The 26545-nt window shown below is 44.0% G+C and overlaps 1 protein-coding gene across 1 annotated transcript in view; it reads left to right on the top strand.

The window, feature by feature from the left end:
- LOC119178873 (phospholipid-transporting ATPase VA-like) overlaps nucleotides 1-26545 on the top strand; it is a 159348-nt gene that overhangs the window by 123915 nt on the left and 8888 nt on the right. The window contains exons 3-21 of the mRNA XM_037430072.2: nucleotides 2151-2355; nucleotides 5119-5204; nucleotides 6983-7089; nucleotides 7416-7547; nucleotides 10767-10897; nucleotides 11304-11568; nucleotides 13806-13861; nucleotides 14711-14899; nucleotides 16107-16488; nucleotides 17028-17192; nucleotides 18471-18556; nucleotides 19383-19613; nucleotides 20153-20233; nucleotides 22047-22391; nucleotides 22479-22533; nucleotides 22963-23165; nucleotides 24323-24523; nucleotides 24784-24864; nucleotides 25781-25885. Of these exons, the coding sequence (XP_037285969.2) occupies nucleotides 2151-2355; nucleotides 5119-5204; nucleotides 6983-7089; nucleotides 7416-7547; nucleotides 10767-10897; nucleotides 11304-11568; nucleotides 13806-13861; nucleotides 14711-14899; nucleotides 16107-16488; nucleotides 17028-17192; nucleotides 18471-18556; nucleotides 19383-19613; nucleotides 20153-20233; nucleotides 22047-22391; nucleotides 22479-22533; nucleotides 22963-23165; nucleotides 24323-24523; nucleotides 24784-24864; nucleotides 25781-25885 (3106 nt within the window). The remainder of the gene's footprint in view (nucleotides 1-2150; nucleotides 2356-5118; nucleotides 5205-6982; nucleotides 7090-7415; nucleotides 7548-10766; nucleotides 10898-11303; nucleotides 11569-13805; nucleotides 13862-14710; nucleotides 14900-16106; nucleotides 16489-17027; nucleotides 17193-18470; nucleotides 18557-19382; nucleotides 19614-20152; nucleotides 20234-22046; nucleotides 22392-22478; nucleotides 22534-22962; nucleotides 23166-24322; nucleotides 24524-24783; nucleotides 24865-25780; nucleotides 25886-26545) is intronic.

Here is a 26545-nt window from a genome sequence, read left to right as displayed (position 1 = left end):
ATAGCGCAGCACGTGGCCTAGAATTTAGTTGATCGAGCTAAAAATTGCTCGCTATTCTCTCTACAAATCATGCTGTAAACTCAAATGACCGCGCCGTAAACGCCAAGTCCACGGCCGTTGCCCGACTTCAGCATTGTGAGCTGCATAGTTGCCGGGGCCGCCGCGGTAGGGCGCGACGTGCTAGCGCGCTCGCTCGTGATCCCAGTGAAAGTAAGTCGCGCATCAAAAAAAAAAAAAAAGCGCGCACGGTCATGACGCACAGGGGACGTAACTTCTTTCCCTTGTGCCATCCCTCCCTGTTTAGGTTACAGTGCGTTCGTCGCGATGAGAGAAGAGATGAAATGCTTACAGCGTGCTACGAATCCTTATGTTAACTACAGTATTACTTGGCAGATTAAATAAATAAATGTTGCTCGTGAGGCAACATATTGCTCTAATGCTTGGCGCCGTTGTGCAATGTTGAAGCCACTTCCGCCACGGATATATCGTTGAAAGTTACTGCGCTTTATCAGTCCCAGAGAATTAACAACCATATATAAAAGGCGACGAATGTTAGCCCATAAACACAGGTGCCTGACTCCTCGAACACGTTTTGTATAGGGCTGACACTGGCACATCTCCAGGCGCATAGAAAGAGAGAGAGAGACGCCCTGTCGTGTTCTCGCATCTGTGCACTCCAAGCTTGAGCTGTCTGCCTCGGCTGTCGTAACAACTCTTTTGTCGACTTTCAGTGCGCGCGGTCGCCCTTCGTTTGTCGCTTATTATCTGGGATACATGACAGCCCGTTCGGGGCGAAGCCGCGACGTGCGTCCCACTTCTCCGCGGCGGCAAGCAGACCTCGTGCACTTGACCTTCTCGCGTCGTATTCACTGTCAGCTTTCAGCGGTCCACTCGTCGGGCCATCGTCTCGGTGACAGGTGTTTCTCGTACGTCAGATCTGCGAGTCACATCGTCCACGCTGAAGGTCTGGCAGCGTCCTGGCGAGGTGCGGCGAAATTCTCCACCGCGCGGCACAGTTGCTCAAAGCGGCGAACGAGCTGTGACGTGTTCGTTGGCCGTTTCAAGAAAATAGACTTGAAAAGGCGGGCATACCGAACAATAGTAAAGGAAAATGTTTAGTAAGCACATAAGATTACATCACTGCATACCTCTCGAACGCCTGCGTGTTTTGTACGGTTACCGACATGCAAGTTTGTTTCGTTTTTTCGCTTGACTTCGATCTTGCGCAGTGCGTCACGGGTTTGAAGAAAATTGAGCGAATGTGTCCTGGGAGTATTCTTGAAAATATTTGTTTTCCTGCGCATATTGACATAAGCCCGCGGTTTTTTGTGTGCACCTCCGGTTTTGTGTAGAGTGCGGTGTGCATAATGAATGAATAAACTTTAGAAGTTCGGCAGTTTCGGGCGAGGCGAGGATTGGGTGACCCTCGTTGATCGTTGATCGACGTAGCGTGTTTAGAAACATAGGACAAGGAAAGAGACAGAAGGAGCGCTTATATATATATATATATATATATATATATATATATATATATATATATATATATATATATATATATATATATATATATATATATATATATATATATATATATATATATATATTACTGAGACCTTGTGGCCTCTGCAGTTACATAAACGACTTCAGGAAGTAGACAATACGACAGTAGTAGCAGAAGATTATCTGCACTTGCTGCAAGTCTTTTCTTAAATTATTATGCCATGAGGCGCGCTCTTCGAAAATTAAGAAGAAAAAATCCTCAGCTCGCCGGACTCATTATAATGTCGTGTCGCCTTTATACTTTCCTACTATGATTTATTGCCCTCACGAGATGAAGTTGTCACTGTCAGAAAAAAAAAAAGTTTTGGTGTTCACTTGATGTTGAACGGAACCGCTGTTTTCTCTGCAAGTGAATGAAAATAAGCTTGTACGTGTGAGTATGCTACGGTATGCACTATCTTGTAGCTCGTGCAATTGTGATGATTTGGGTTTTGATTGTGCACGGTGTTAGCGTTTTCTGCGGGGACTTCGACGTTTTTCATGGACTATTGCAGACACCGTCTTGTAATTGAACATAGTACACGATTCTAGCGTGCACATGCACATTCCACGGGCGTGTGTCTCATATGTGATTATCTCCCTGTTCGCAGGCAATGTGGCCGCTATGTGAAGACTCTGTGGAAGCACGTCCGTGTCGGGGACATTGTCCACCTGTCCTGCAACGAGGTCATCCCGGCGGACATTCTGGTTCTGCGTTCGAGCGACGACCAAGGGTTGTGCTACATCGAGACAGCCAACTTGGACGGCGAGACGAACCTCAAGCAGCGGCAGGTCGTCCGGGGATACGCCCAGCACGTAAGCTTGTATACCGCAGGGTCACTTTCACCCGTCCCAGCGGTGATGGTGGCGGCGGTAACAACATTGTTGTGAACTCCGGGAAATCGGTGGCCTGGGCCCCAGGAGGTCTGCAGAATTTGTGCCCGCGTCGCCTCACTATAGCTTGCTGGGTGGCCCTGGTTGATCTTGAAGGTCGTGAGCTGCGCAGCGCGGCCGCCTCTGTACCACACCTCAGCTTCAGGGGAGACTGTATTTTCTCCGCTTGTAATTGCGCATTGGCAGAGATATTTGTCTAAACTGAGAGATAAGTGAGCCCAGCCGCGTAGCTATCTTATCGCTGCCGAACACATATCTGGATATATTCTGGCCTGAACTTGGTTGAGTTTATTATTGCGATAGCAATTATATGGACACTCTCGGCTGGATTTTGCCGCCGGCGTCGATGTCATGCACCGTATATGTATACGTATCTATATATATGAAAACGCAAGAAAGAAAAAAATCTAGAAAGAAAGCACTGGCGCGCGGAATCGGACGTGAGACTTTTGTGTCGTGAAAGCGAGGCGTTAGCCGCTGAGCCACCCCGGAGAACGTTCTTCGTCGTTCAAATGGCAAGCTACCACTTACCGCTGCTATGTTTCCGGCATTACCAGAAAGATGGCGCAATGAGCGCACGTCGCCACATCGCGCAGCAGCGCCCGCTCTAATCTCCTACGCGTACTTTGCCCGGCTCAGAGAAGGGGAGCTATGCTCCCTCGCGCGCCCTTATCTTGCGGTGGCGAGGAGGGGAGGATCGTACGCCTTGGCTGGCCTCGGGCTTTACGTGAAACGATTCTGCTGTAGTTACCGAGCGCACAAAGGTCACTGCAATCATTGCAGTCTCCGTTCGCGAAAAGCGCGCGCTTTTCAGACTCAGCGAAGTAACAAATGAGACGCTTATTCCCGTGCATCCGTACCGGTGAGTACGTTTCGGGCGTAATTTGTGCGCGAGAAACGCGGGGCACGTTTTGATCTGCTTTCCATTTTGCGCGTGACCTTTCAAATTGTTGCTATCGCGTTCATTGCTTCGCCTTTGCGGCAAAGCTGTGACTCTTTATTGAATTAGCAGTGCTTGGTGTCGGGTTAGTTATTACATGATTGAAGTAGAATCGATGGACCAAATGCTCGGGTAGGGACTGTATACGTGTCTGTGTTTCTTTGTCCGTGTGCGACCGAGCATCCTCGCCATAAGTTCTCTCAGTTGTTTATTAAAACTTTTTGTTGTATGCCACAAATACTCGCGAAAGGCAAGAAGAACACAAAAATCACAGCATATCCACGGAGTGAATGATGATGAGTGGGGCGAAGCGTCCGTCTGGCCGTTCGTTCTTGCTTCCATCCGTCCGTGCGTCCGTCCGCCCGGCCATGCGTCCGTCAGTCGGTCCGTACTTCCGTCCGTCCGTCCGTTCATCTGGAACGTGCGGACAAAAGCACGCACGGAAGCACAGACGGATGTGCGAACCGACGGACTTCAGGAAAACTTCACAGCCTGCCCCCCCACCCTTTGCACCCCAAGAGCAAGCATTTTCAAAACACAATGCATATGTTCCCAGCCTCCCTGCCCCCCTGAACAAACTGACTTGTCGTGGGTACTCCCCCCCCCCCCCCCCCCTCAGCAAAAGAATCCTGGGGCTGCCCCTGCTTCGCTTCTTGGAGACCGAAGCGGTGCCACTAAGAAAGCTGCAGTGCAAACACCCTCGGGCGCCTATCGTGATATGCATCTACTCATATTCGCTCATGGCCAACACACTTTTCACACACAACCTAACATGTTGCTGATGCCACTGACACAGACTCCGGTATTTCTACTAAACAACTCTTCAACACTACACATTAAATATGGTGCAGTAATGAGAAGATCAATAAAAATTAGTGGGTTGGCCCATAAGCAAAGCATGCATATGTCAATATCGGTGAATTAGCTGTATAATGCAAGGTTCATAGATTTATGGGCTTCTGTACCCGAGTGAACAAGAGCTTAATTACATTAAAAAATGTTGTGATATGCATGCTTAAAGAAACAGCAGGGTAAGACAGCTCACCCAAAATCACTATGCCATCTGAGCTTTGCCAGCCTTTTCAATGCACTCATCAGAGAGCTGGGGCAGCTGTCTCTTCCGTTCTACCTGAAGGAGACGGTCACTCACCCCTGCCTCTCTGACCTTACCGCATGGGCGTAAACTGCCCTGCATCAGTTCTTGACTAACCCTCGCACCGTTTTCCTCACTCTCACAGCTAGTGGGTTTCGGGTATCTTATCACTCTTGAACTTTATGCTGAACAGTACGGCAACGGTGAACATTCATGTTTCCATTTTATGATGTATAATTGAAAATGAAACCTGCAGGTTCCAATTTTATGGAACTGCCACAAGTGTTGAAGACTGGGCGAGTTGTTTCGTCATACTTGAACTGGTATAGCGCATTACGGTAAAGAAGAAACGGCTGAGCGGACCAACACAAGAGGACAGAGCGCTCTGTCTTCTTGTGTCGGTTTGCTCTGCTGTTTCTTTTTTATCGTAATGTGGTATACCAGTTCACGTAATCAAACTTCCATAATTAGTACATGTTCTGACCACAGTGGCAATGCTGTCGAGACCCACTTAGAGTTACTGTATATGCTACCTTTAGCATATATAGTAACTCTAGACCCACTGACGTGTGCTTTCATACCTTGATAGATCTTAGTGCTTATGGAAATTTGCCCATTTGCTGATATGCACTGGTTCTTTTCTTTGATACAGAGTGATACCTTTCATCCGCTGTCATTTACAAGTACAGTGGAATGTGACCCACCAAACTGCAAGATCTACAGATTTCATGGATTCATGTAAGTTTTTTTTTTTTTTTTTGGTGAGGCGTGCTACCAACATTAAACTCGGTAAATTTGACCACCACTGCAGGCAACAATGGCCACAGCATTCTGAAGCCAAGCATGAGGTCGCAGGTTAAATTCTTGGCCACGGCAACTGCATTTTCAGAATTCGAGAATTCATTTGTACGCATTAGATAAATTTACATGGTAACAAAAGCTGCACGTCTTGCACTAATGGCACAAAGCTGGAGCCACCAGCAGAGCTAGTGTTTGACACAACTAAGATTCGCTAGTAACGCCAAGCTTTTGCTAGAGATTTTAAATTTTTGCTCGTAGTACTAAGTATGGCTAGACTTGGCCAGACATGTCATATGACTACCTGTCACGTGATATTGTGGTTTCAGTGTTGTGGTTAGCTGTTACGTGGTTTTTGGAAAGAACATGTGAAGGGACCAGCTGTTATGCTGCCCAGGGCAGGAACATGCCATGTGACTATAGCTATTACGCAATGTTTCATGATTTCAGCCACGTTAGTAAACTTTACAAGATTTTTAGTTATGTGGCTAGATCTTGCATGTTTTTATGTATTTTTTAGTTACGAGAATGTTGTTACATAATTTTTTGTTATGCGAGTAGTTTTTATGTGATATTACATGATTTTTAGTCGCATGACTAGTTGTTACGTGGCATCACACCATTTCAGACCCATGATTAGCTGCTTCATAATATTACGTGACTTTTAGTCGCGAACTATGATGCGACTTTTAGTCGCATCATAGTTCTTGTATACCACCTTGGAAAAATCGACACACGTGTTGTGGGAGCAAAGCAGAGGAGGGCGAAGCAAGCGCATACCCGTTCATGATGGTGATAATCGCTGTTCACACAACCGGGCACAACGACAAACTTCTTAAAGATCTCTGCTCTTGAAATAATCAAAATCTCACCTCTACGGCAATGTTTTATACTGGCATATGTTGTTTTGAAACATTGAATTTCATGAGTTGATCTATCGCACTGATGAATTCCATACAAGTCACTTATCTGCAGCTATTATATTTGGCTAAGAAAATACTTCTTATTACACTAGCAATAATATGGACTCTCTCAATTATTTTTGTTCATTGGAAATGCCACCATGTTCTTCATAAAGACCAAATTGATAACATCCCTCCTGCGCATCGTATGTTCTACCCACAGCTAAACATGTGCGAGCGAGAGTGATAAATGCGTCTGAAGCAGGGATCAAACATGTCAGCTCACCTGCATTCCTCTAAGGGTGCATGAGATAGCATCCCCCACTTGTTAGTCCTGCGGTCAAATGCTTAACCAGCGAAGAAACATCCCGCCCATCTTGAACGAGCATGAAGGAATGCAGGGAAGCTGCACGCTGTGAACTTTGATTCTAAGGGCATGGCAAGATTGCTGGAGAGTATGCTATCTTGGCAGGCATCAGCGGTCAGCTTGTATACCCTTCTAAGTTGCTGCACTGTAAATGCTGACAGACTGTGCAAAAAGAGCATCTCTCTCTGGAGTGGCCCAATTCTCTTGCATTAGCATTTTGTAGAGTTAAGCGATATCAGGTCCAAAAGAGTTAGCTGCCAGCTTTAATTCATATAATATTACAACTTGTTGCTATCGCATTCACTGCTTCAACCTTCTACTGAAATTGTGATTTTCTATACAACTGCTGCACCCAATAATCGCCAGAGATATTTACATGTGCATATTCAAAGGCATTTGCTGACACATACATTTGCTGACACATATGGTGCTAACTTTATTTCATGCAGCTGCCATCCTACTGGAGAAAAAGTGCCAATCACTTCTGACAACTTACTGCTTCGAGACTGTGTTCTCAAGAATGCGGACTTCGTCGAAGGCATTGTTGTGTATGCTGGTATGTGTGTCGTACTATTTATATTAAGGCAACTGCTTGACATGCTGTTTGAAAACACTGCATATTATTCCACTTCAGAGTTAAATTTCTTTTAAGTCCTTGCAATGACCTTTTTTAAATTTGTAGTTGTAAGTGCTGATGCATTAAAAAGGGAACATAACTGGGGCACCATAAACTATATTTCTTGCCATCTGTTAATCAGTGTTTAATGTCTGGACTGTTGTACCGTACAAGTATTTAATGCTCAATAGTAGTTCTTCATCGTAGCTGCAGGTTCTCTCAGCTTTTTCTGATGGTATTTTTAAAATCGGAACAACCTTTTGCAGGATTTGAGACCAAGGCAATGCTCAACAACAATGGGCCAAGATACAAACGCAGCAGACTGGAGCGATTTATGAACAGAGACATCGTCTGGTGCATTGTGATACTTCTCGTCTTGTGCTCTGTTGGTGCAATTGGTAGGTGCTCAAACTGTACTCGCATGTTTTGCTACAAAACTTGTAAAACAGTGAATGTATATAATATTCAAGAAGGCACCTAAAACAAAACTTGCAGCTACTCCACTGCTCAGAATGTTCAGCGAGTTCAACTGGTTTCTTCCCCAAGACAAATATGAACCTATCAAAACTAGTGCTCATTGGTGAAGATCATTTATGTTTTATGCCATATAGTGAACTAACTCATATGTTCAAGATATCTTATTAGAAATGGGATGTTGCGGTGCATTCCACCACACTTCATGAATTTCAATAAGTTTTTCTCGTAGCAGTTCTTCTACGTGGCAGCTCATAGACTGCGATATATCCTTTGTAGAAGTTACCATGCACGCGCCTATTGCACATATCTGTACACACTTCCTCAGACTGCATGCAACATGAATACTCATGTCCAGAATTCTTTACTGATGCCTCGAAAACTCGCACTTCTGTCGCTTACGCAGCTGTTGGTCTATTTTAGATGCTGGTACTATGCATCCGGACACCGGCATTTTCACAGCAGAAGCTTATGCGATACTTGCGGCCATTAAACAGATTAAACAACTAAGATTACGAAGTGCAGTAATATACACAGATTCCCCGAGTGTGGTAAATGTCCCCAAAACTCTAAAAAAACACAACACTCTATCCTTGTCTCGCTGTACTCCCTCAGATGCATGCACGATCTACACATTAAAAAAAAAAACGTATCATTAGCTGAGCGCCAGGGCACCGTTATATATGAAAAAAACCTATTGGTGGACCTGCTAGCTGCATGGGCCAGTGAAACCACTGCCTATACATAAATAGCTATCCCTGCACTTCACTTAAAGCGATTCTTTAGACGAAAGCTCAGGGCTCATTGGCAGGGCACATGAGATAGCCAAACTCAAATCAAACTATTCATTATCAAGCTGTAACTTGGTCATTCACCGCCACTTTTAAAATCGCGTTGTACAGAAGTAACATTTACAAGGCTATAAGAACAGGATGCACACACAGTACCGTATTTACTAGCGTAATAGATGCACTTTTTTTTTTCTCGAAAAATTGGAGCAAAGTTGGGGGCTGCGTTTAATACGCGGGGTAAATTTTATGAAAACGTTTTTCGGGAGGAGAAAAAAGATGCGGTAATGTAAAAAAGAAAAAGTTAAGGTTGCTTAGCCTTTCGCAATTTACACGCGCGTGCACTGTTTAGAAACAGCTTCCTTGTTGCACTTTACTCATCTTCAATGGTTGATGGCGCTGTCTTCTGCTAGCTGTCTCTGGGCCGCCCGCGCACGCAAAGACGCTTTGCGACTATCTTTCTCCGCAATCGATCGTTTAACCGCGACAGTGGTAATCTGCTTGTGATCTCGAGGGACGCTCTTTTGAAAGCGAGTACTCAGGATAGAACGGGGAACGAAGGGACAGTTAGAGTGAAGGGAAAAAAAAAGTGGGCTAAAAAAATAAAGGGGGGAGGGGGTTCGCAGGAAGCGACCGATGTCGGTTGGCGCGGGCAGTTTTGTGACCTTCGCTCCCTATGTGCTTATCGGCTGCGATGTCTCTACACTCGCAACGCTCGTGAACCCCGCTGTGGCGCACAGATAAGACGGGGGACGTGCCGCGCACAGAAAGAGAGAAAAGCAATAGGCATGCAGCAACGGGCGAAAGGGGGGGGGGGGGGAGCGAGCCGAGGTGGTTGGGGGGGGGGGGGGGTCGGCAATGTAATAAAAAAAAAACGGAAGAGAGCCAACGGGTGAAGAGGCGCCAGGTGTCGGTTAGCGCGACTGCAGCGGATGAATGTAGGAGTTGCGTTTATTACGCGGGGGAAAAAAATCGAAATTTTTGTCTGAAGTTGGGGGTGCGTTATTATGCGAGTGCTTTCATTACGCAAGTAAATACGGTACTCACTCGTGCCTCTTGTCTGGTGGGTCGCGGGTTCGAATCCCGGCAGCGGCGGCTGCATTTTCGATGGAGGCGGAAATGTTGTAGGCCCGTGTGCTCAGATTTGGGTGCACGTTAAAGAACCCCAGGTGGTCGAAATTTCCGGAGCCCTCCACTACGGCGTCTCTCATAATCATGGTGGTTTTGGGATGTTAAACCCCACATATCAATCAATATCAATGTTCATCGGTGGGGGAACTGCTTTTCTAGCACGAGTTATTGCTAGCACCTTTAAGGACGTGCGCAGTTTTGATGTGATATATTCAAGAAATTCATAGCATAACCTCTTAGGAGAGATCGCTGCTGTGTTGGCTGTATTGAACAAAGCTGCTGCCTTGTGGCCCTTGGACTCCAGGGCGTTGACGAGACTTCTGTGCTAATGTCATGCAGCTGCACCATCACGACCTCTTGGCATTTATTCTCACTTGCACATTTCACATCACTTTCGAGATTTTAATGCTAACATGTTTTAACCGCTATAGCGTGAGGAATTTCAAACGGGCCCTGAAACACTTTTTCAAGTAACCATGGAATGAACTCTCTAGAAGAGCTTGCTGCCACATGAATTAAATGGCGCAGAAATTTCAAAAATCCGTCCAGTGGTAGTGGAGTTGCAAAGATTTGTCGCTTGCTGCAATTACGTTCTTCTCTGGTCCCGACGAAAGCGCTGGAAGCTATGCAGGGAGGGCTGGCAGGTGCAAAGAAAAACGTCACGCCGCGTGCTTCGTGACCTTGAGCACTTTTTTTATTTTTTTCTTCGAATGTACGGCTTTTTTAGTGTGAACATGCGCGCACGCGTGGACAAGGTGCTGTCGGGAGCCCTATCTACCGATCGGCAGCGCTTTCTGACCATGCTCAAAAGTTGTTGCAGGGCCCCTCTAATGTCCTTATATAGTCACTTACCACAATCACTGCCCACATCTCACTTCCCATGACCTGGTGCTCTTTGGCCATCAAATGGCCTTTGTACTTAAAGCAGTTTTTCTATGTGGCTGAACAGCATTGAGCTGAGAGTACTTAGTCTGCGTGACTCAGCAGTTGCAAATGGTATTGCACATAACTTTACCATGACGGTTGACTTGGCGTTTTGCAAACTCGTCGAGCTAGTACACTTTCCTGTTGGAACTTGCATTCTTCCATATTCCGAGTGAATTCACTGTTTCAAAACTGCAGCTACACCCCTCTACATTGGTTCCCATTCTTTATAGTCCCTAAGTTGCTGTAAAGTTGACGTCTGCCCCATGACTGCTGATAAATGTTATTTTTTCTCAACAGGTTGTGCATTATGGTTGAGATCATTTGAAAACCGAAAGGAAGTCATATTTATACCTTATGAACAGGAGAACAGGTACATACCAGCTGTTGAAGGCTTCATTGCATTTTGGACATACATAATTATTCTTCAGGTGAGTGCCCTATCATCAATGTATTCTTAGATTCAGGACTTATTACCATGAATCGCTATAGCATGTGAAACTGCTGTTCGAACTTTTTATAAGCTTAAGTAGTTTTTTTAGGGGGATTGTAATTAGCAGATAATTGCCACTCTGTTATCTCGCACCACCTTGGTTCTTTTTCACATTACAAACAGGTGTGTTGCAGAGAGGCACTGCGATTGCTTATAGGATGTGATGTACATGTAATTCTATTACTCCCTAGGTCACTGAGGCATAACCTCGTTCCACACTGTAGAGTGACTTAAAGATTCTAGCACTTTTCAGATTACGAAAGTATTTTTGGGACGTTTTTGCTACCCTAACACGCACACGTAAGGCATATTCACAATTCATCCGTCTCTGCTTGTGTCTTCAGGTGATGATACCACTGTCACTGTACGTCTCAATTGAGATCATCAAACTTGGCCAAGTTTTTCACATCCACGAAGACATAGAGCTTTTTGACGAGCGATCAAATCGGCGCCTCGAGTGCCGTGCGCTGAACATTCCCGAGGAGCTGGGTCAGGTGCAGTACATATTTTCAGACAAGACGGGAACGCTCACTGAAAATCACATGGTGTTTCGCCGCTGCACGATCGGCGGCAGGGACTACAATCACCACCACCCCAGTGTGTCTGAAGGTATGAACAGAGACATACGTTTTCTGGATTGCAAGTAGCTGGCATCAACCATTCTGAACAAAGTGCACAGCTTAGTGAACTTCGAACAAAGCAGTAATGAAATTAGTGCTATCATAAGCCTTACTCTGCATGTTTTTTGTAGTTTTCTTAATTTTTGAATTTTTTCTACAGAAGTATGAGTGCTATGTTACATATACAATGTGTAAACACAAAATTACAGCTTCGCTACGCAAGACTGCCACTTCTTCATGCCCCGCAATGTATTGTCACACAAGTTTGCATGTACAGGGTAGTGCTAAGGATAACTTGTGCCCTCTGCCCTGGACAGCATAATTTACAACCTCTATGGCACTACCAAGAGTAAACTGGCTTTAAGCTCATCGTTCTACATTCACTTTTTCACCTTGAGCGTGGTCCCCCTCAACGATCACATTCGGTGGCATCGGTGCTGGCAGCCTATGTTTAACAGTTCATCATCAAGGTGTTTGAGGGAGAAAGGGATAGTGAAGGCGATGATAGGCATATACTAGGCTTGTACGAATATTCGAACGAATAGTAGAGTATTAGAATTTGGTTCAATTTGAATTAAAGTTATTGAAAATTAGAAGTATTCGCAATGAACGAATAAAAATATATTAGTCCGCATGTGGCTGCCTGTAAAGGTGGTTTCACTGCAGTGTAGGGAGTGCTAAGCTGTGAAAGCATTTATACAGGGGAACTTCGGTCTGCCTCATTTCAAATACTGGAAAAAATTTCGCGACCGAGATAACCTGCGGGATCGATTACGGGAAACATGTGTATATAATCTGCAAAATATCAACAGTGACAATTGCTTGGAAGGTATGTAAAATTAATTTTGAATTTGGCGTTGAATGTGCGATCGACTCCATCGCGCTATGGACACCCTCACAGGGGACCCTTGGGGACTTCTCTCACGTGATCACGCCACTGCAAGTTATGACGACATCATAGCCGCCATTTTTCTTTGGTTACGTTTGCTCCAGCAGACTGTTACTCAGCAGCTGCTCACGAGTCCGAGGCCGCGGCACACAGGGTGGAAGTTTTGTGTTTGATGAAATTGCTGTCCCGTTTCCCGTTCGAAAAAACTTTTTTATGCGCAACACACGGAGGTGCGTCACAGTTCTGTGTGCTGACATGGTCAAGCGTTGCGCCCGGCTGCTAGGTGGTGATAGTTTCACCTTGTGGCTTGTTTTTTTTAAACTGAAACTGACACTGGTCAGCAATAATGAGCCTGTAATTATTTATCTGTTCCACGCTGCAGAAAACCGTGTATCGTGTTATGACTAAGAGACCCTCAGGAACACATTGCAACAAAGAAACGCGAGGTCAAAGTTTTTGTGTCAGTATCCCTTTAAAGGTGCCCTGCAACACTTTTTGAGCATGATCAGAAAACGCTGCTGATCAGTTGTCGAGGCTACAGAGAACACACGAGTCAAAGATTATCGCGTGACCTGTGGCCTGCAATTCACAATAAATTCTCGAAGTCAGCTAAAAATTGTTTTCCTCTCTGGGAAATGACGCCACGAGCTCAAAAAATGTTCCTCACAGAAGCTGTATCAGCCATTGGCTGATTTGAGCACGGCGCGCTCGGTCGTTACTGAGGCCGCCACGGGAGGCCGCTTTGTCCACACGTACGTGCGTGATCCCACTGAAAAGCTGTGTAAAAAATTCTCAAGGGTCACGAGGCACGCGTGACGTATTTTCTTTCCCCATGCCATCTCTCTCTGCATAGCTTCTAGCGCTTTCGTCAAGATGAGAAGAGCGAATGCGATTTCAGTGTGCTACAAATATGCCCATTTTCTTTTATATGTCACATATATACTATTCAAATTCGATTCGAAATTGTTCGACCAAAATCACTATTCTCTTCAACTTTGCTTGGAACCTAAAATTCACTATTCGCACAAGCCTAGCATTGCCTTAATGCTACTCCGCCTCAGAAGCTGTGTCTCCTTCTGTACCTTTATTTGCTGTGTTTACATACAGTTGTTTTTTTGTGTGTGTGTGAAAAAGTTCACGCACTTAGAAGTTTCAGTAATGTATTGGACAAAAGATGATAGAAGTTTCAGTAATGTATTGGACAAAAGATGATGCCCTAAATACACAATATTGGAGAGAATAGATATCTTGCTTGATTGAGTAAGATTGGTAGAACTTGATAACAAAAGCTCTCACAGTTTCGTGACTCATATAGTCTCTTTTTATTCACTTTCCAGCTGAGGAAAACGACATCAAAATACGCAGTTATAGCTGTGGTTCCAAGCCATCTAAGGCAAGTAGTTACATTAATTTTTGTTATTGAATCGTTGTTGTGTGTGTTCAGCAAGTGTAAGAAGAACACACTTTCAATATGTGTCTTTGCTGGCCAGAAATAGGCAGATAGTAATGGTGCTTAGCTTTTTATGGGCTTTTGCAGCATTTGCAAGTGATGGGGATGCTCATAATTACTGTAGAATCAGATAATTCATGACTCTGTATTGTTTGCCTTGAAGGAATCCTAAACCACCTCCGATATTTTTTTTAGCGTTTGATGTATACACGTACATTGATTTCAGAATTCCGCAATGGTGGACAGTGCCAAACCAGACTTGATTATGTGGTGCAGGCACATCACAAAATAAAAGAAACTATCCCGTAATTTCTCCGAACCTTTCAGTCCTTTGGGTTAGGTACGCACGCTCCCTGCTTATCCTCCTCACAAGGTGAGGAAGAACACTCTGGCAGGAGAAAAAGATGAGCCAATGAATGGAGCATGGTGAAGGAAAGAGAAATGAGCGAGGGCTGCATTTCAATTATCAGATTCGTGTAACTCCACGATTGCGGTACCATTTTTAAAAATTCTCCAGGCCATGTGTTCACTGTATATTCGTCCACAGCTACAACACCACAACTGCATTTCGACCTCTTGGTAGTTTAGGGATCCTTTAAGTACTACATATTCAAGAGTTGCTTGTTTCTGCTGAACTGCCCTTGATTGTGGCGTATGGGGAAGAATCGGTACTGCTGCTATCAATGTGCATCAGTTGGAGTACTGCATATTGCAATGTCCCTTTTTTATCACGTCGTGCTAATGTTCTCAAATGCGTGGTGTTGAAATACAATTGCCTTCTCTTTTGTCCAGGATGACACTGTGTTCACGCTGAACCCTCAGCTGCAAAGGGAGCTGTCCAACATGGAGTACCAGCTACGCATGGATGGCAGTGGCCAGCAGCTTTTCCTGAGCCCCGAAAGCCAGCGGGTGCAGGAGTTCTTTCTCCTTATGGCCACCTGCAACACTGTCATTGTTTCGAAATACCCCCACAAGGACATAGTGAGTTTCAGCCTTAACCCTTCCCGTCCCTTTGATCCAATGCTACTTTGTTGTAGTCCATGTTGTTGTACAATGGTACAATCGTAATACATTAGAAGTGTGGCAATTTGGGCTAGTTGGTATGACATGACGATAGTTATAGCGTGAAAACAGAATGAAAACAAAGAGACAAGAAGGAAACGAGAGATGACGATAGTTATAACGCGAGAACAAAACGACGACAACGAGACAAGAAGCCGTTTAACATCCCTTGTGTCTTTGTCCTCGTTCTGTTCTCGCGCTATAACTATGGTCATCATTACTTGTACAATGGTAGTTTGTTTATCTTAAGTGGTGACAACAAGGTGGCATTCCATCTTCTCCTGAGCTTTTAACAAGCTGGCAGGGTTCTTTGAATGCTTATGCGTAGTTCCGTTGACCAGTGAAATGCGAACGCTGTGGTGGAAGCACCAAACATGCAAATATACGATAGCTTTATTTGCATCCTTCACATCAAAGAGAAATATTTATTTATCCTACGATGAACTGTGTGCTCTTCACTGAAGTTATGATCAAGCATACTGGAGTGTCCCGTATACTATCACGGTCTCTCTCGACTGCTTCCAAGCTTCATTTTCGAAGAGAATCTGATGCCCTCAGGTTTTTTGGTCAGTGTCGGTTGTTATTATTATTATCATTATTATTATTGTTATTATTATTATTAAGTATAGTCATTTGTCCATGCTGGCACGTACAATTTTTTTTCGTCTATCTACACAACAGGCTCACCCAGTGAGGGCCGAGCTTCTAGAGTAATGGTACTATGATTTTGAAGACACAGCACCATTTTCGGTTTTTATTAATATCGGCTTGTTTTCTTGCTTTTTCTCTATACTCTGCTGTCAACCACATTGCTTCGTATGTTTTCTTGTTGCCTCACTTTGAAGCTGCGCTCAAGAGCAATCTTGCTAATACATTTCGGACTTTTGCAGAATTTTTTTTTTGTATGCTTACAGGACAAGATGACTTTTAACTAACACGCCACATTATTGGCTGTACTGTTACACTGTTTTAAATTCTTTCTTTCTACCTGTGCACTAATCTTAATTAGTCATGTACTAGTTGCTAGACTGCCAGTGCTTCTCAGTGTGTTTTGCTTGTGCTGGTCCGATTTGTAGGTGTCGGTGCTTACTATATCCACCTTTCTTTCTTTTTTTTTCCCTTTCAGATGAACAGCAGTGGCTTGTACCTAAACAATGGTAGCACCCATGCAACATCTCCCGATGGTTGTAGGTCACCTCTGAAACCGTCCTGTCCCTTGCCTTCCTCGCTGCCATCACCCGTGGCCCGCAGTCTTGCCGTGGCATCAACTCCGACGGATTCCCGTGCTTCGACGCCGACGCGGCCACACAGACTGGCCCTGCCTTTCCTAAACTTTGTCACCAGTCCCTCGAGGCGGACCATGACGCCGTCGCCTACACCAAGCCCTCAGCTCCAGCCAATTTACGAAGCCGAGAGCCCAGACGAGATTGCACTGGTTGATGCCGCTGCACGTTACGGTTGCAAACTGCTTCGTCGTACACCGGATGCAGTTACGCTCATGCTGCCTGGTATGTAGGAAGCTGGTGCAAGCTAGCATGCAGCTAACAAGGAGCTAATCTTAAAGACTAATTCTTTTTGCTTTAAACCAGGGTTCTTACTAAATGATTTCATGAAAACTGTGTTACAAGTGAGGAACTGTCAGCTGGCCAAAAGGTGTTTTCCCCTCCCATTCATAAAGTAAACTAAGTATATTATTTTACACCAGGAATCGTTACTATGTCATCAGCTCAGTCACAACTTGAGTGCGTCCATGATTTTTATCAAACTATTTGTGCATCTCAATTTATAAAGGCTGTGTGTTCTATCCGCCCAGAGATATGGTAATTCTTTTCCTTAGCCTTCTGTTCGTATTTATGTTTTCCGACACATTTCACCGACATTTGTTGAATTATTTTCATCTTTGTGTAATTGCTTAGCTGTAGACCTCTTCTCCAAGCAAGTACTATGATATCCAGTTTTTGCCAAAGTCTCAAAACTACTGTCCATGACGCTACAATTGCAAAAGTGAAAAGTGGAAATGAAACCCTTTGACTCTTCCACTGCACAGGTGAGGGGCTGATCGAGTACAGAGTCCTGCATCTGCTGCCCTTTGACTCATTCCGCAAGCGCATGTCCATCATTCTACAGCACCCCATCACCAAGCAGAAGGTGCTGTACTGCAAAGGGGCAGACTCTGCCATCCTGCCACTGCTAGCCCCTACCAAAGACCAAGGTGGGTAGCCCGATGTTGCAAGATTTGTTGCACCATCGTTTCGTATTAAGGCGAAGGCCTCGTCACATGCTGGTCTTGAAATACACCATGCTGCACAAGAAATCGCTTGACATCACGCACATCAGGAATGAAAACCAGCATTTGAGCCGGAATCGAACCCAGGCACTCTGCGTGGCAGTGAAGCATTGTTGCATAGATCCATGCCAATTCTCGAAACTTCTTTGAAAAGAGGTGTCATGTCTAATAATTTTTAGCGTTTAACATCCCAAAACCGTAATATGATTGTGAGTGACACCATAGTGGTAGGTCTGTGGAAATTTCAAACACCTAGGGTTCTTTAACGTGCGCCTAATCTAAGCACATGGGTTTCGAGAATTTCTGCCTCCTTCGAAAATGTGGCCGCCGCAGCTGGGATTCGACCCTGCGACCTGCGGGTCAGCAGCTGAGCACAATAACCACAGCTCCACCGTAGCGGACAGTGAAATCAAGCAAATGCATGAACTGTCAAATGTATAGCGCCGGGGTAAAAAAACCATTGCATGACATTTATCGCTCGTGCAGACAGGAATTGTCAACCCGTGCATGTGTTTGAGCAGCATGCATACATTATGCATATGACTTATTAAAAAAAAAGCTATCAACTTTCTTCAATTCCAATTAACTTATGTTTATTAATCTCAGACTTAGATGAAGTTTCTCAATCTCGGACTTGGATGAAAACATGTATATAAGAACATGCAGGCATCAGCAGTATGGCAGAGAGAGTTGTAAGAAGACTCAACTAATTATGTTGAAGGTGTTGTTAGTCCAACATAACGAGTCTAGTTTTCAACATTTACTGCATGTGCTTTGAAAATTTAAGTGAAGCAAGGGGATTAATATCATTGGTGTGAGGAACAGATGCGGCTCGTGCTTTACAGTGTTCACCGTTCATAAAGCACGCGTCTTCACTTTTCTTTCCTCATTTCACAAGTTATCCAACACATTTGACATATACCAACCACAAATGAAGGTAGAAATGAGTTATTGTGCTTAAACCTCTCGATCCTCCAGCATGAATAATTTAATGAACAAAGTTCTGGGTCTCACATCCTTAAGTACTCCTTTCTGTCAGTTGTATACTTTATGCACTTTATTGTAATACATTGTGTAGTTGCCCCGTGTCCATTTGGTCAGTGGCTTGAGCAAGTTCTGCTTTGCTTCCGTATAAAAGCAAAAGTCGCAATAATGCACTTTCATAAAGCGAATACATAAGTCCCCCCTCCTTTTTTTTAACAGTCATGCGTCAAGTTATACTACGCACTCAGCAGCACCTGAACCAGTACAGCAAGAAAGGCCTCCGGGTACTTTGCATGGCAAAAAAGGTGGGTGAACAGCTCATTTTTTCACAGTGTCATCACACCGATGATAATTATCATCTTGTACTGAAGCTAAAGCTATGAATAGTAATTGCACAAGACAAAGGCATCTCTCAGTACTCTCTCATTATAGGTCCTGGGCTGATCACTCTGTACTTCTACACTGGCTGCTTTGTATAGCTTTGTGCATTTTAATACTACTGCCTATTTGTCCTCTAGTATTTACGACTATGCACTTGAAAGTCAGACTGATGTTACCAATCTTCTGCTTGATTTTGTTTAATGTATTATCATCTTCTGTTTGTTCTGTTCTTTACCAGTCTCCTTATATTATTTTTCTAAGGATTTCTCACTGCACTCTTATGAAAAGCTTCCAATATTTCTAATGTGTCAGGAACTTTATTTCTACATGTGATGGAAGCAACTCATATTTTTCTCAAGTGCATGCTCTACTGTACATTTATTTGGGCACATACGTGTAAGAGAACAATTGTGAAGAAATTTTTTTTGTTTTTATGAGGAGCTCTAAGTGCACAGTTGTGGTACCAAGTGGTTCAGGTGGATTACTATGACGCCGGTGTAGTTGCAACTAGTTAAGATGCCTGTTTTGCATTTCATGAACAGCAAGGCATCAGCCTGTAATACTCCAGTATCAGAATTGTTTCTAACTTTTACCACAATTACTTTGTAGTCCTTGCCAATTTCTCCGAAGACTTCAATGTTATGCATTCTTGTTACTGTTGCCTTCTCCTTGGAAACTTTATATGTAATGCAAATAGTCATTGAAGGATTTGCCTGAGGTAGCATAGTGATGTGCACTTTACTACTTCAGGTGCTGGAGGATGAAGAGTACGAAGAATGGTTGGAACAGCACAAGGCCTCTGAGCTCAGTGTGGGAGATGCTGAGGAGAGGCTTGTCAGCTCAGCTCGCCTTATGGAAACAAACCTGGAGCTGCTGGGAGCAACTGGCATCGAGGACAGGCTCCAAGAAGGAGTTCCTGAGACCATAGCTGCACTACGGTCTGCTGGCATTGTCATCTGGGTCCTCACAGGAGACAAACAGGTAAGCTTTAGACATTGCCTCTTATGTAGGATTTGTTCATGGCGACGATTGGAAAAAGGCATGGGACTAGTTACAACTGGCAATCGAGGAGCTATGTGCAGTGACCACATTGAAATGCACTTTTCTTTCACAGTTCATGCAGTTAGTCTACTCATGCAGTCATCGGCTTGCCAAATAAGCATGCATGCTCTAGTGCATCCAACTTATCATCCATGTGCACTTCAACAGCAGTGTCTTGACCGAGAAATCTGAGCAGCAAGTGTCTGAGCCAAAACAGTGTTTCTGTCTTGCAAAGTCGTTGGGCGGGTTAGGTTTCTTTTTTGTTTTTACTGGTCACTTTTCTGTCAATCTGGCCATGCGGTCGCTACAAGTCGCTTGTGTGTGTGAGCTTAAAGCAACAGCTCGTATCAGCTCATTTCACTCGACTTCTGTCCATGTCACTGCATAAAAATTTACTGCAGAATCTCTGGCTTGTGCTTATACGTTTGCTCAGGGGTGCATCGCAATATACAGACCATTGCTTTAACTCTCTTTTGCAGGAGACTGCCGTCAACATTGCTTACTCATGTCGGCTATTCTCAACAGACATGGAAGTTATAACACTCAACGCTCGTTCACAGGTACGTCAACCTTGGCTTGTTTTTGAAGGGTTGAAGGCCGTTCTGTTACATGTACACTTGTCAAACTCAACAAAATTACTGTGGCTTAGACAGCATTTAAGTATGCACTAGATGTGGGGTTGCATATGTGTAGTTATGAACTTGTTGTAGTAGTTATTCACTTGAAGTAAAGCTGGACAGGCATTAATGTTACAGTGGTTAACAGAAAAGGGGTAAGTGGATGGGTTGAAAGAGAAGCTGTTGTATGTGTTGGGCATGGAATAGAATCTTCATCATTAGCATGAGGCACACACAGTTGTGCTTTATCACACTCGTAGGGACGCATCTCAGTGGCATGCCTTGCAGAGGCATAGTACATTGTGTAAGACTGCAAACATGGCTTTCCACTGCATGGCCTGTCAATAGCTGATGAGTTGGATTGCAGTGAGTTGCAGTTTAGGCTGTTTTATTAGTGAGAAAGTTATTCGCTTCATCTTGTACAATTTTGATTTTACACTTCGACTTGGTGAATTATGCACATGGTATGTAACAGCTGCATCTTTCCAGTATTCATGTACAAAGCAGAAGCCTAGAGGCTTACAAAAAGGGTAGAACTTAGATTGAAGATGACTCGGCTAGCCTTGGAAACAAAAATGATGGGTGCTATGCAAATAGCAATATTTTGAGTGCGAGGGATTTTCGAACATTGAAGTGCAAGTGCAAATAAAATTGACTATTCATTGAAGATTTCTAGAATATTTTTCATATACTTTGAAGCGAAATAGCAGAAAAAAAATTTACAGATGATTTTCAAGCATGTTGCTATCTTATATTCTTACGAGATAGCAACATGAAACTGTTTTTTGTTTTTCGCTAGGTTAATGAAACGCTGGCAGGTGGGTGTTTCAAAGTGATCTTATCAAGAATGAGGCAATGCAGAGGCATAATTGCATTGATGTACATGATTTGGTGCAACCAGAGTGTTGCCGACTCTTTACACCTGAAAGGCAAGATCATTATCTTGTCAGCCTCTCCTCCTCTTTCAATTTCTGTGAAAACCCAACTGACGTGGCGGACGAGGTTATGCTCCCTTCAACTCCAGTGTTTCAAATGGGCCTCATATAAATCTGTAAATAAGAACATCTCAAATTTTGGGTGCTCAAAATCTTCAGCGTCCAATTTATTGCACTTGCTGCATAAATATTATATCCTAAACCTCATTGAGCCCCCACCTCTGCCACATTTATCATCTCCATATTGAAAGCAGCGTTTGCTTGAGCAAATACATTTGCGACCGTAGCAGAGCCTGAAAGGCAGCTTTGCCGCAATGCGATTGTAGTGAGGTGAAGCGTGCTGAAAATTTGAAGGGGTCACTTTTAGTCGGACGGCTGATTCGTCTTTGCGAAATTTAGATAGTTATGAATAGCGAAATTTCAGTGCGCATCGAATCAAATAGCAAACGCTACTCGAAAAATATTCGAGGTTTACAATAATCACACGCCCCTAGCGTTACCTGAACTAACAAGTACAGAGCATTGTTCGTCAGTAAACAAGCAAGTGTTAAGGACATCTTAGTTCAAATCAAGGAAGGAATGGGCACAGACAGTGCATGTGGTGAAATGAAAAGCAACCGACTAGACTTGAAGAAAAGTCTAGCGCACGAGGGGAAGGCTGTGAAAGTTAGGTGGGCAGATGTGATTAAGAAGTTCACGGGTATAACATAATAGCAAAAGCACGATACCAGCTTTATATGCAAACCTATGAAGGGGCCTTTGCCCTGCAGTGGGCGCAATGTGGCAGCTGATGATGATGATGCAAATGATGGTGCTTGCAGGAGGCCACTGAGGAAACGATCCGCTTCTACCTCGAGCAAGTTGACCGTTGCTTGACCTGCTTCACGGCAGACATGGAGGAAAGCCAGAGGCGGCGCTCTTTCTCCACGCTCCTGTCACGACTTGCCAACTTCCTTTTCGGAAGGCGTGGCCCGGTCAGAAGTGAGCCGGTTGACGACACACAGCCGAAATTCGGGGCCTCCCTTCGACACCGAAAGAAGCGGGCACTGGTCATTGATGGTCGCACACTAAGCTTCATCCTCGAACACTCTGCAGATCAGTTGTTTCTTCGCCTGGCGCAGCAGTGCAGCGTGGTACTGTGCTGTCGGGCCACTCCCTTGCAAAAGGTAGGCAACTCATTGATTCATCTGATTGATCCATCAAACAACTGAAATGAATTGATCTTTTCTGATTATGTTCTTTTTTTTTTCTAGGCGTGTGTTGTGAATCTCGTTAAAGACCGGCTGAATGTGTTGACCCTTGCCATTGGTAAGTGTCAGCTACCTTACATCTGTTGTGCTTTATTCATTTTTTCCCAGTATTGAAGCACTTTTTCAATAAATATTGGCTATTAATATTAGCAAAGACAGTAGCAAAAACATTGTAAATCTACCAGAACGTTTTTATTCTGATTAGTAGTTCTAGCTTTTGAAAATAGTATGTATATAGTTGTTTTACTTGTCTGTGCTAAGTTGTACTTGATTTTGTCTTAATAGTCTCTCATGTAGAAAGCAGGAAATTATCACTGTGTGGTCTTGACATGGCCGAGCAAGGTTTGATGCTTCCCTTAATTGAAATATACATATATAAAACCTGTGCCACACATATATTCTCGCTCGTAGCATTAATTATGCCAGCTAATTATTCCGCTACACTTGAATTGCTCAGCACAGCCAACGTGTTTGCTGTGGCTTTCAGGTGATGGTGCCAATGATGTGAGCATGATCCAGGCGGCTGACATTGGTGTGGGCATCAGCGGCCAGGAAGGCATGCAGGCCGTCATGGCAAGCGATTTCGCCCTCGCCCGTTTTCGCTACCTCGAGCGACTGCTTCTAGTCCATGGACACTGGTGCTATGACCGGCTGGCCCGGGCCGTAGTGTACTTCTTCTACAAGAATGCTGTACGTCCCTCCTGATAGTATTTTATTTAAAGAGTCCCTAAATCACCCAGTTTAGTTGTGTTTCAGTTGTGAACAAGTCTACTATGAATGTGTGGCTGCAAGAATTGCTTTTGATGGTGCTGTAGTAGCAGAGGTACACACATATGATGATTGAAATGCAGACTTTGCTCGTCTTGCTCTCTTTCCATTCCTATGCTTCGTTTGTTGGCTTGTCTCTGTTCTTGATTGACTGCTCCTTTTTGCCGTGCGAGGAAGACGGAGTGCATGTACCTGCAAACAGATAAACAGGTTCTTTCTGCTGCTGACATGACCAGACTCTTCTGGTGACATTGTGACCAAAATCGGGGATATCAAAAGGCTTATAGGAAAGCAAGGAATTGCTTTGTTTTATCTTGTGGTGCACCCGCAGCACATATCGTTGCCATGTTTGGCACTGTTGGTCATCATGGAACTCTGTACTTGATTTAATGCACACATTTGTTTGAAATTTAAAATAAAAAATATCGGAAGTTATTCAGGCACCTTTGAACATTACAATTTTTTGCTGCTGGTTGAAGACCAACCAGAGCAAAATTTCACTTCAGCCCAGTATATCACGAATGGGTACCTAGCATACACCTATCACTCAAGCAACCTTTACAAATCTGTAGCTAATACCTGCATTCTTTTTTTCTTGGCATCCTTTAGGCAGCACCAGAGCAGATCTCGGCAATCATGTCCATGGCGACACGTGTCCAAACTCGTGCCTTTAAATTTGCTCCTTTTTTTATTTTGTTATCAAAAACAGCCACCTTGATGAACTATTCTTGAGGTTTCTACACTATCTGAAAATAGGTATTTTCTACACTATCTTTCTCTATTTCTGCACTATCTGAAGTTAAGATGAAGCCTCAGATTTTGTTGTGGGAAATTGGCTTTTGACAACTTTATGCTTCAAAAGCTGTCCAGTTTCGCTATTGTTTCAATTTCATCATCTCCCCAAATGGCGGTATTGTAAAACTTCCTTAGCTTTCACCGCACATTCATACCTTTGGCACGCAGAAATCAGTTCTAAGTCAATCAGCCGAGCGAGAACAGAGGTAGGCTGGCCACTCATGAATATGATGTTCCTGCAGCTTCTTTGGCTTGCAACATCTTACACCCAGTTTTCGTTGCAGGCGTTTATCTTCATCCTTTTCTGGTACCAGCTGTACTGTGGCTTCACGGGAGCGGTCATGATAGACCAGCTTTATCTGATGTTGTACAACGTGCTGTTCACCTCGCTGCCACCGCTCATCCTGGGCATCTACGACCAGGACTGCCCTGCCCACCTGTTGCTCAAGAGGCCAGCCCTGTACACTCCGGGCCGAAAGTCTAAAGTGAGTGGTTTCACGCTAGAACTCGACAACTCCTGTGCGTTACCGGCCTCGCAATCCTGAACTGCTGCGATGATGGGAAAATATGCAGTTGAACCCGGACGTATAGCATCCGAAGGGGATCACAATATAGTTTTATATATTCTTATGCTTCTTATATATATAAGCTTTTAGAGTAGCCATTTCCAGACTAAAGTGTGAAATGCCATGTTACATTTCTGATTTCACATCTTTGATGTGTAATCCATTTTTTTCATTTTCAGACGTACACCAAGTATTCTTTTTGGGTCAACATGCTTGACGCATTGTACCAGAGCATTATCATCTTCTTTGTGCCATTTTTTGTGAGTATAGAATTTGCCGATTCCCATACACTCTCACGGAAGCACAGTGTTAGAAAACTCATTTTTCCGTGCCTGCTTTCTTCGTGTTCCAACTAACTACTCTCAACCCATCTTTTTCTCATTCTGTTCGTTCAAGAACCCTTTCATGTCTGTAGTTTGGACCTAGCTGAAATTACTTTGCCCAGCTACAGCTCATGCTTGCATTTCTGCGTTATCGCGAAAAGGTATTTCGAAGCTTTCTTGGTGTTGTGCACAGCTTAGTTCAGTTTTTGTCAGCTTTTTCTCCTAAGGTGAACAAGTCCGCAGTATGATACAGCACGTGCAGTTACTTAGAACGCAATGGGTAGAGGTTGGGCTGACCGAATTCTCATGGGATACACAATCAAGATAGTAAGGTCTTATCTTTTCTTTGTACAATTTTAGCTCTGTAATTAAATGTTACATTTTGTAAACTACTAGAAGAATGTGAAATGTATTGTTTGAATAAAAGCCATATCTATCTACATGCTTTTGTGTCCGTTCGGCAAGCTTGCACGTATGGCTGTTGAGCAACCTGCATATTTGAAAGGAAGGCCCATGTTTTCGCTAACTGCTCCTTTCGTTTGGGACTTGTAACACAGTGCATTCCCATTTCACTCATTTTTTGGCTTTTTTTTGTTTTTGCTGCCTCAGTCCCCCAATGCTTTTGCTGCAGCAACAGCGACCTTGCAGTAGAGAACCTTCTTTAGTTGACATGCGTTTCCTTTGGTTGTCCTCTCCTCCTCGTCCCCCACTCTACAACCTTCCCCCCCCCCCCCCTACCACAACCGGCACCTCACACCTCCTTCTACACCCCACCCCCCTCATTTTGTCCTCTCCCACTCCCTCCTTCACCACCACATGTGCACTGCAATTACATCAACGTCAACGTCTGAAGGTGTACTATGACAGCGATGTGGACATCTGGGAGTTTGGGACCACCATATGCACCGCCTGCTTCTGCGTCCAGATGCTGCACGTTGCCATTGAGTGCAAGTCTTGGGTGAGAGGACCCTTTCTCCTGCATTGCACGCACTGAATGCTACGTGTCTAAGTGTGCAACACGGTATGGTAAATTATTTGCATGTTCATAAATTAATAATAAGTGTCGCAGTGCTGATCAACAGGTGTACATTAGAGGACACGAATATTAATACCCTAGTATCAAGTCTTAAAGGATTATTTCATATTCGATACAAGGATGCTGCCATCTTCAGCCGCTGCTCAACCGTTTCCCATTTTCTACGATGCGATGTGAAATTAATAAGGTCACACAAGATTTTACGCACTGGGCCAGCTGTTTTTATGCGTACAAGTTGACTGAGCACTAAGAGTGTGCGAATAATCTAAACTTCAAATATTTTTCGAATAGTTTTTGCTATTCGATTTAGTTTGCACTGAAATTTTTCTATTTGTACTTCCCGAAAACAAATACAGTCTAGGTATGTCATACTGCCAATGATTGCTTAAGATTCTTAATATGCTTTACCCCATCACATTCTCGTAATGCAGCAAAGCTGCCTTTCAGGCTCTGCTACGTTTGCAATAGTAATGACTCGAGAAAACGCTGGTTCCAGCGTGGGTATGATAAATGTGGCAGAGGTGGGGACTCGATCCATGCTGCTTTGGACCTGAAATTAGGGCAGCAAGTCCCAAAATTCAG

The sequence above is a fragment of the Rhipicephalus microplus genome, chromosome 2 (assembly GCF_043290135.1).
Source record: "Rhipicephalus microplus isolate Deutch F79 chromosome 2, USDA_Rmic, whole genome shotgun sequence".
Classification (NCBI taxonomy): Eukaryota; Metazoa; Arthropoda; class Arachnida; order Ixodida; family Ixodidae; genus Rhipicephalus; species Rhipicephalus microplus.
This window is presented reverse-complemented; position numbering and strand designations above follow the sequence as displayed.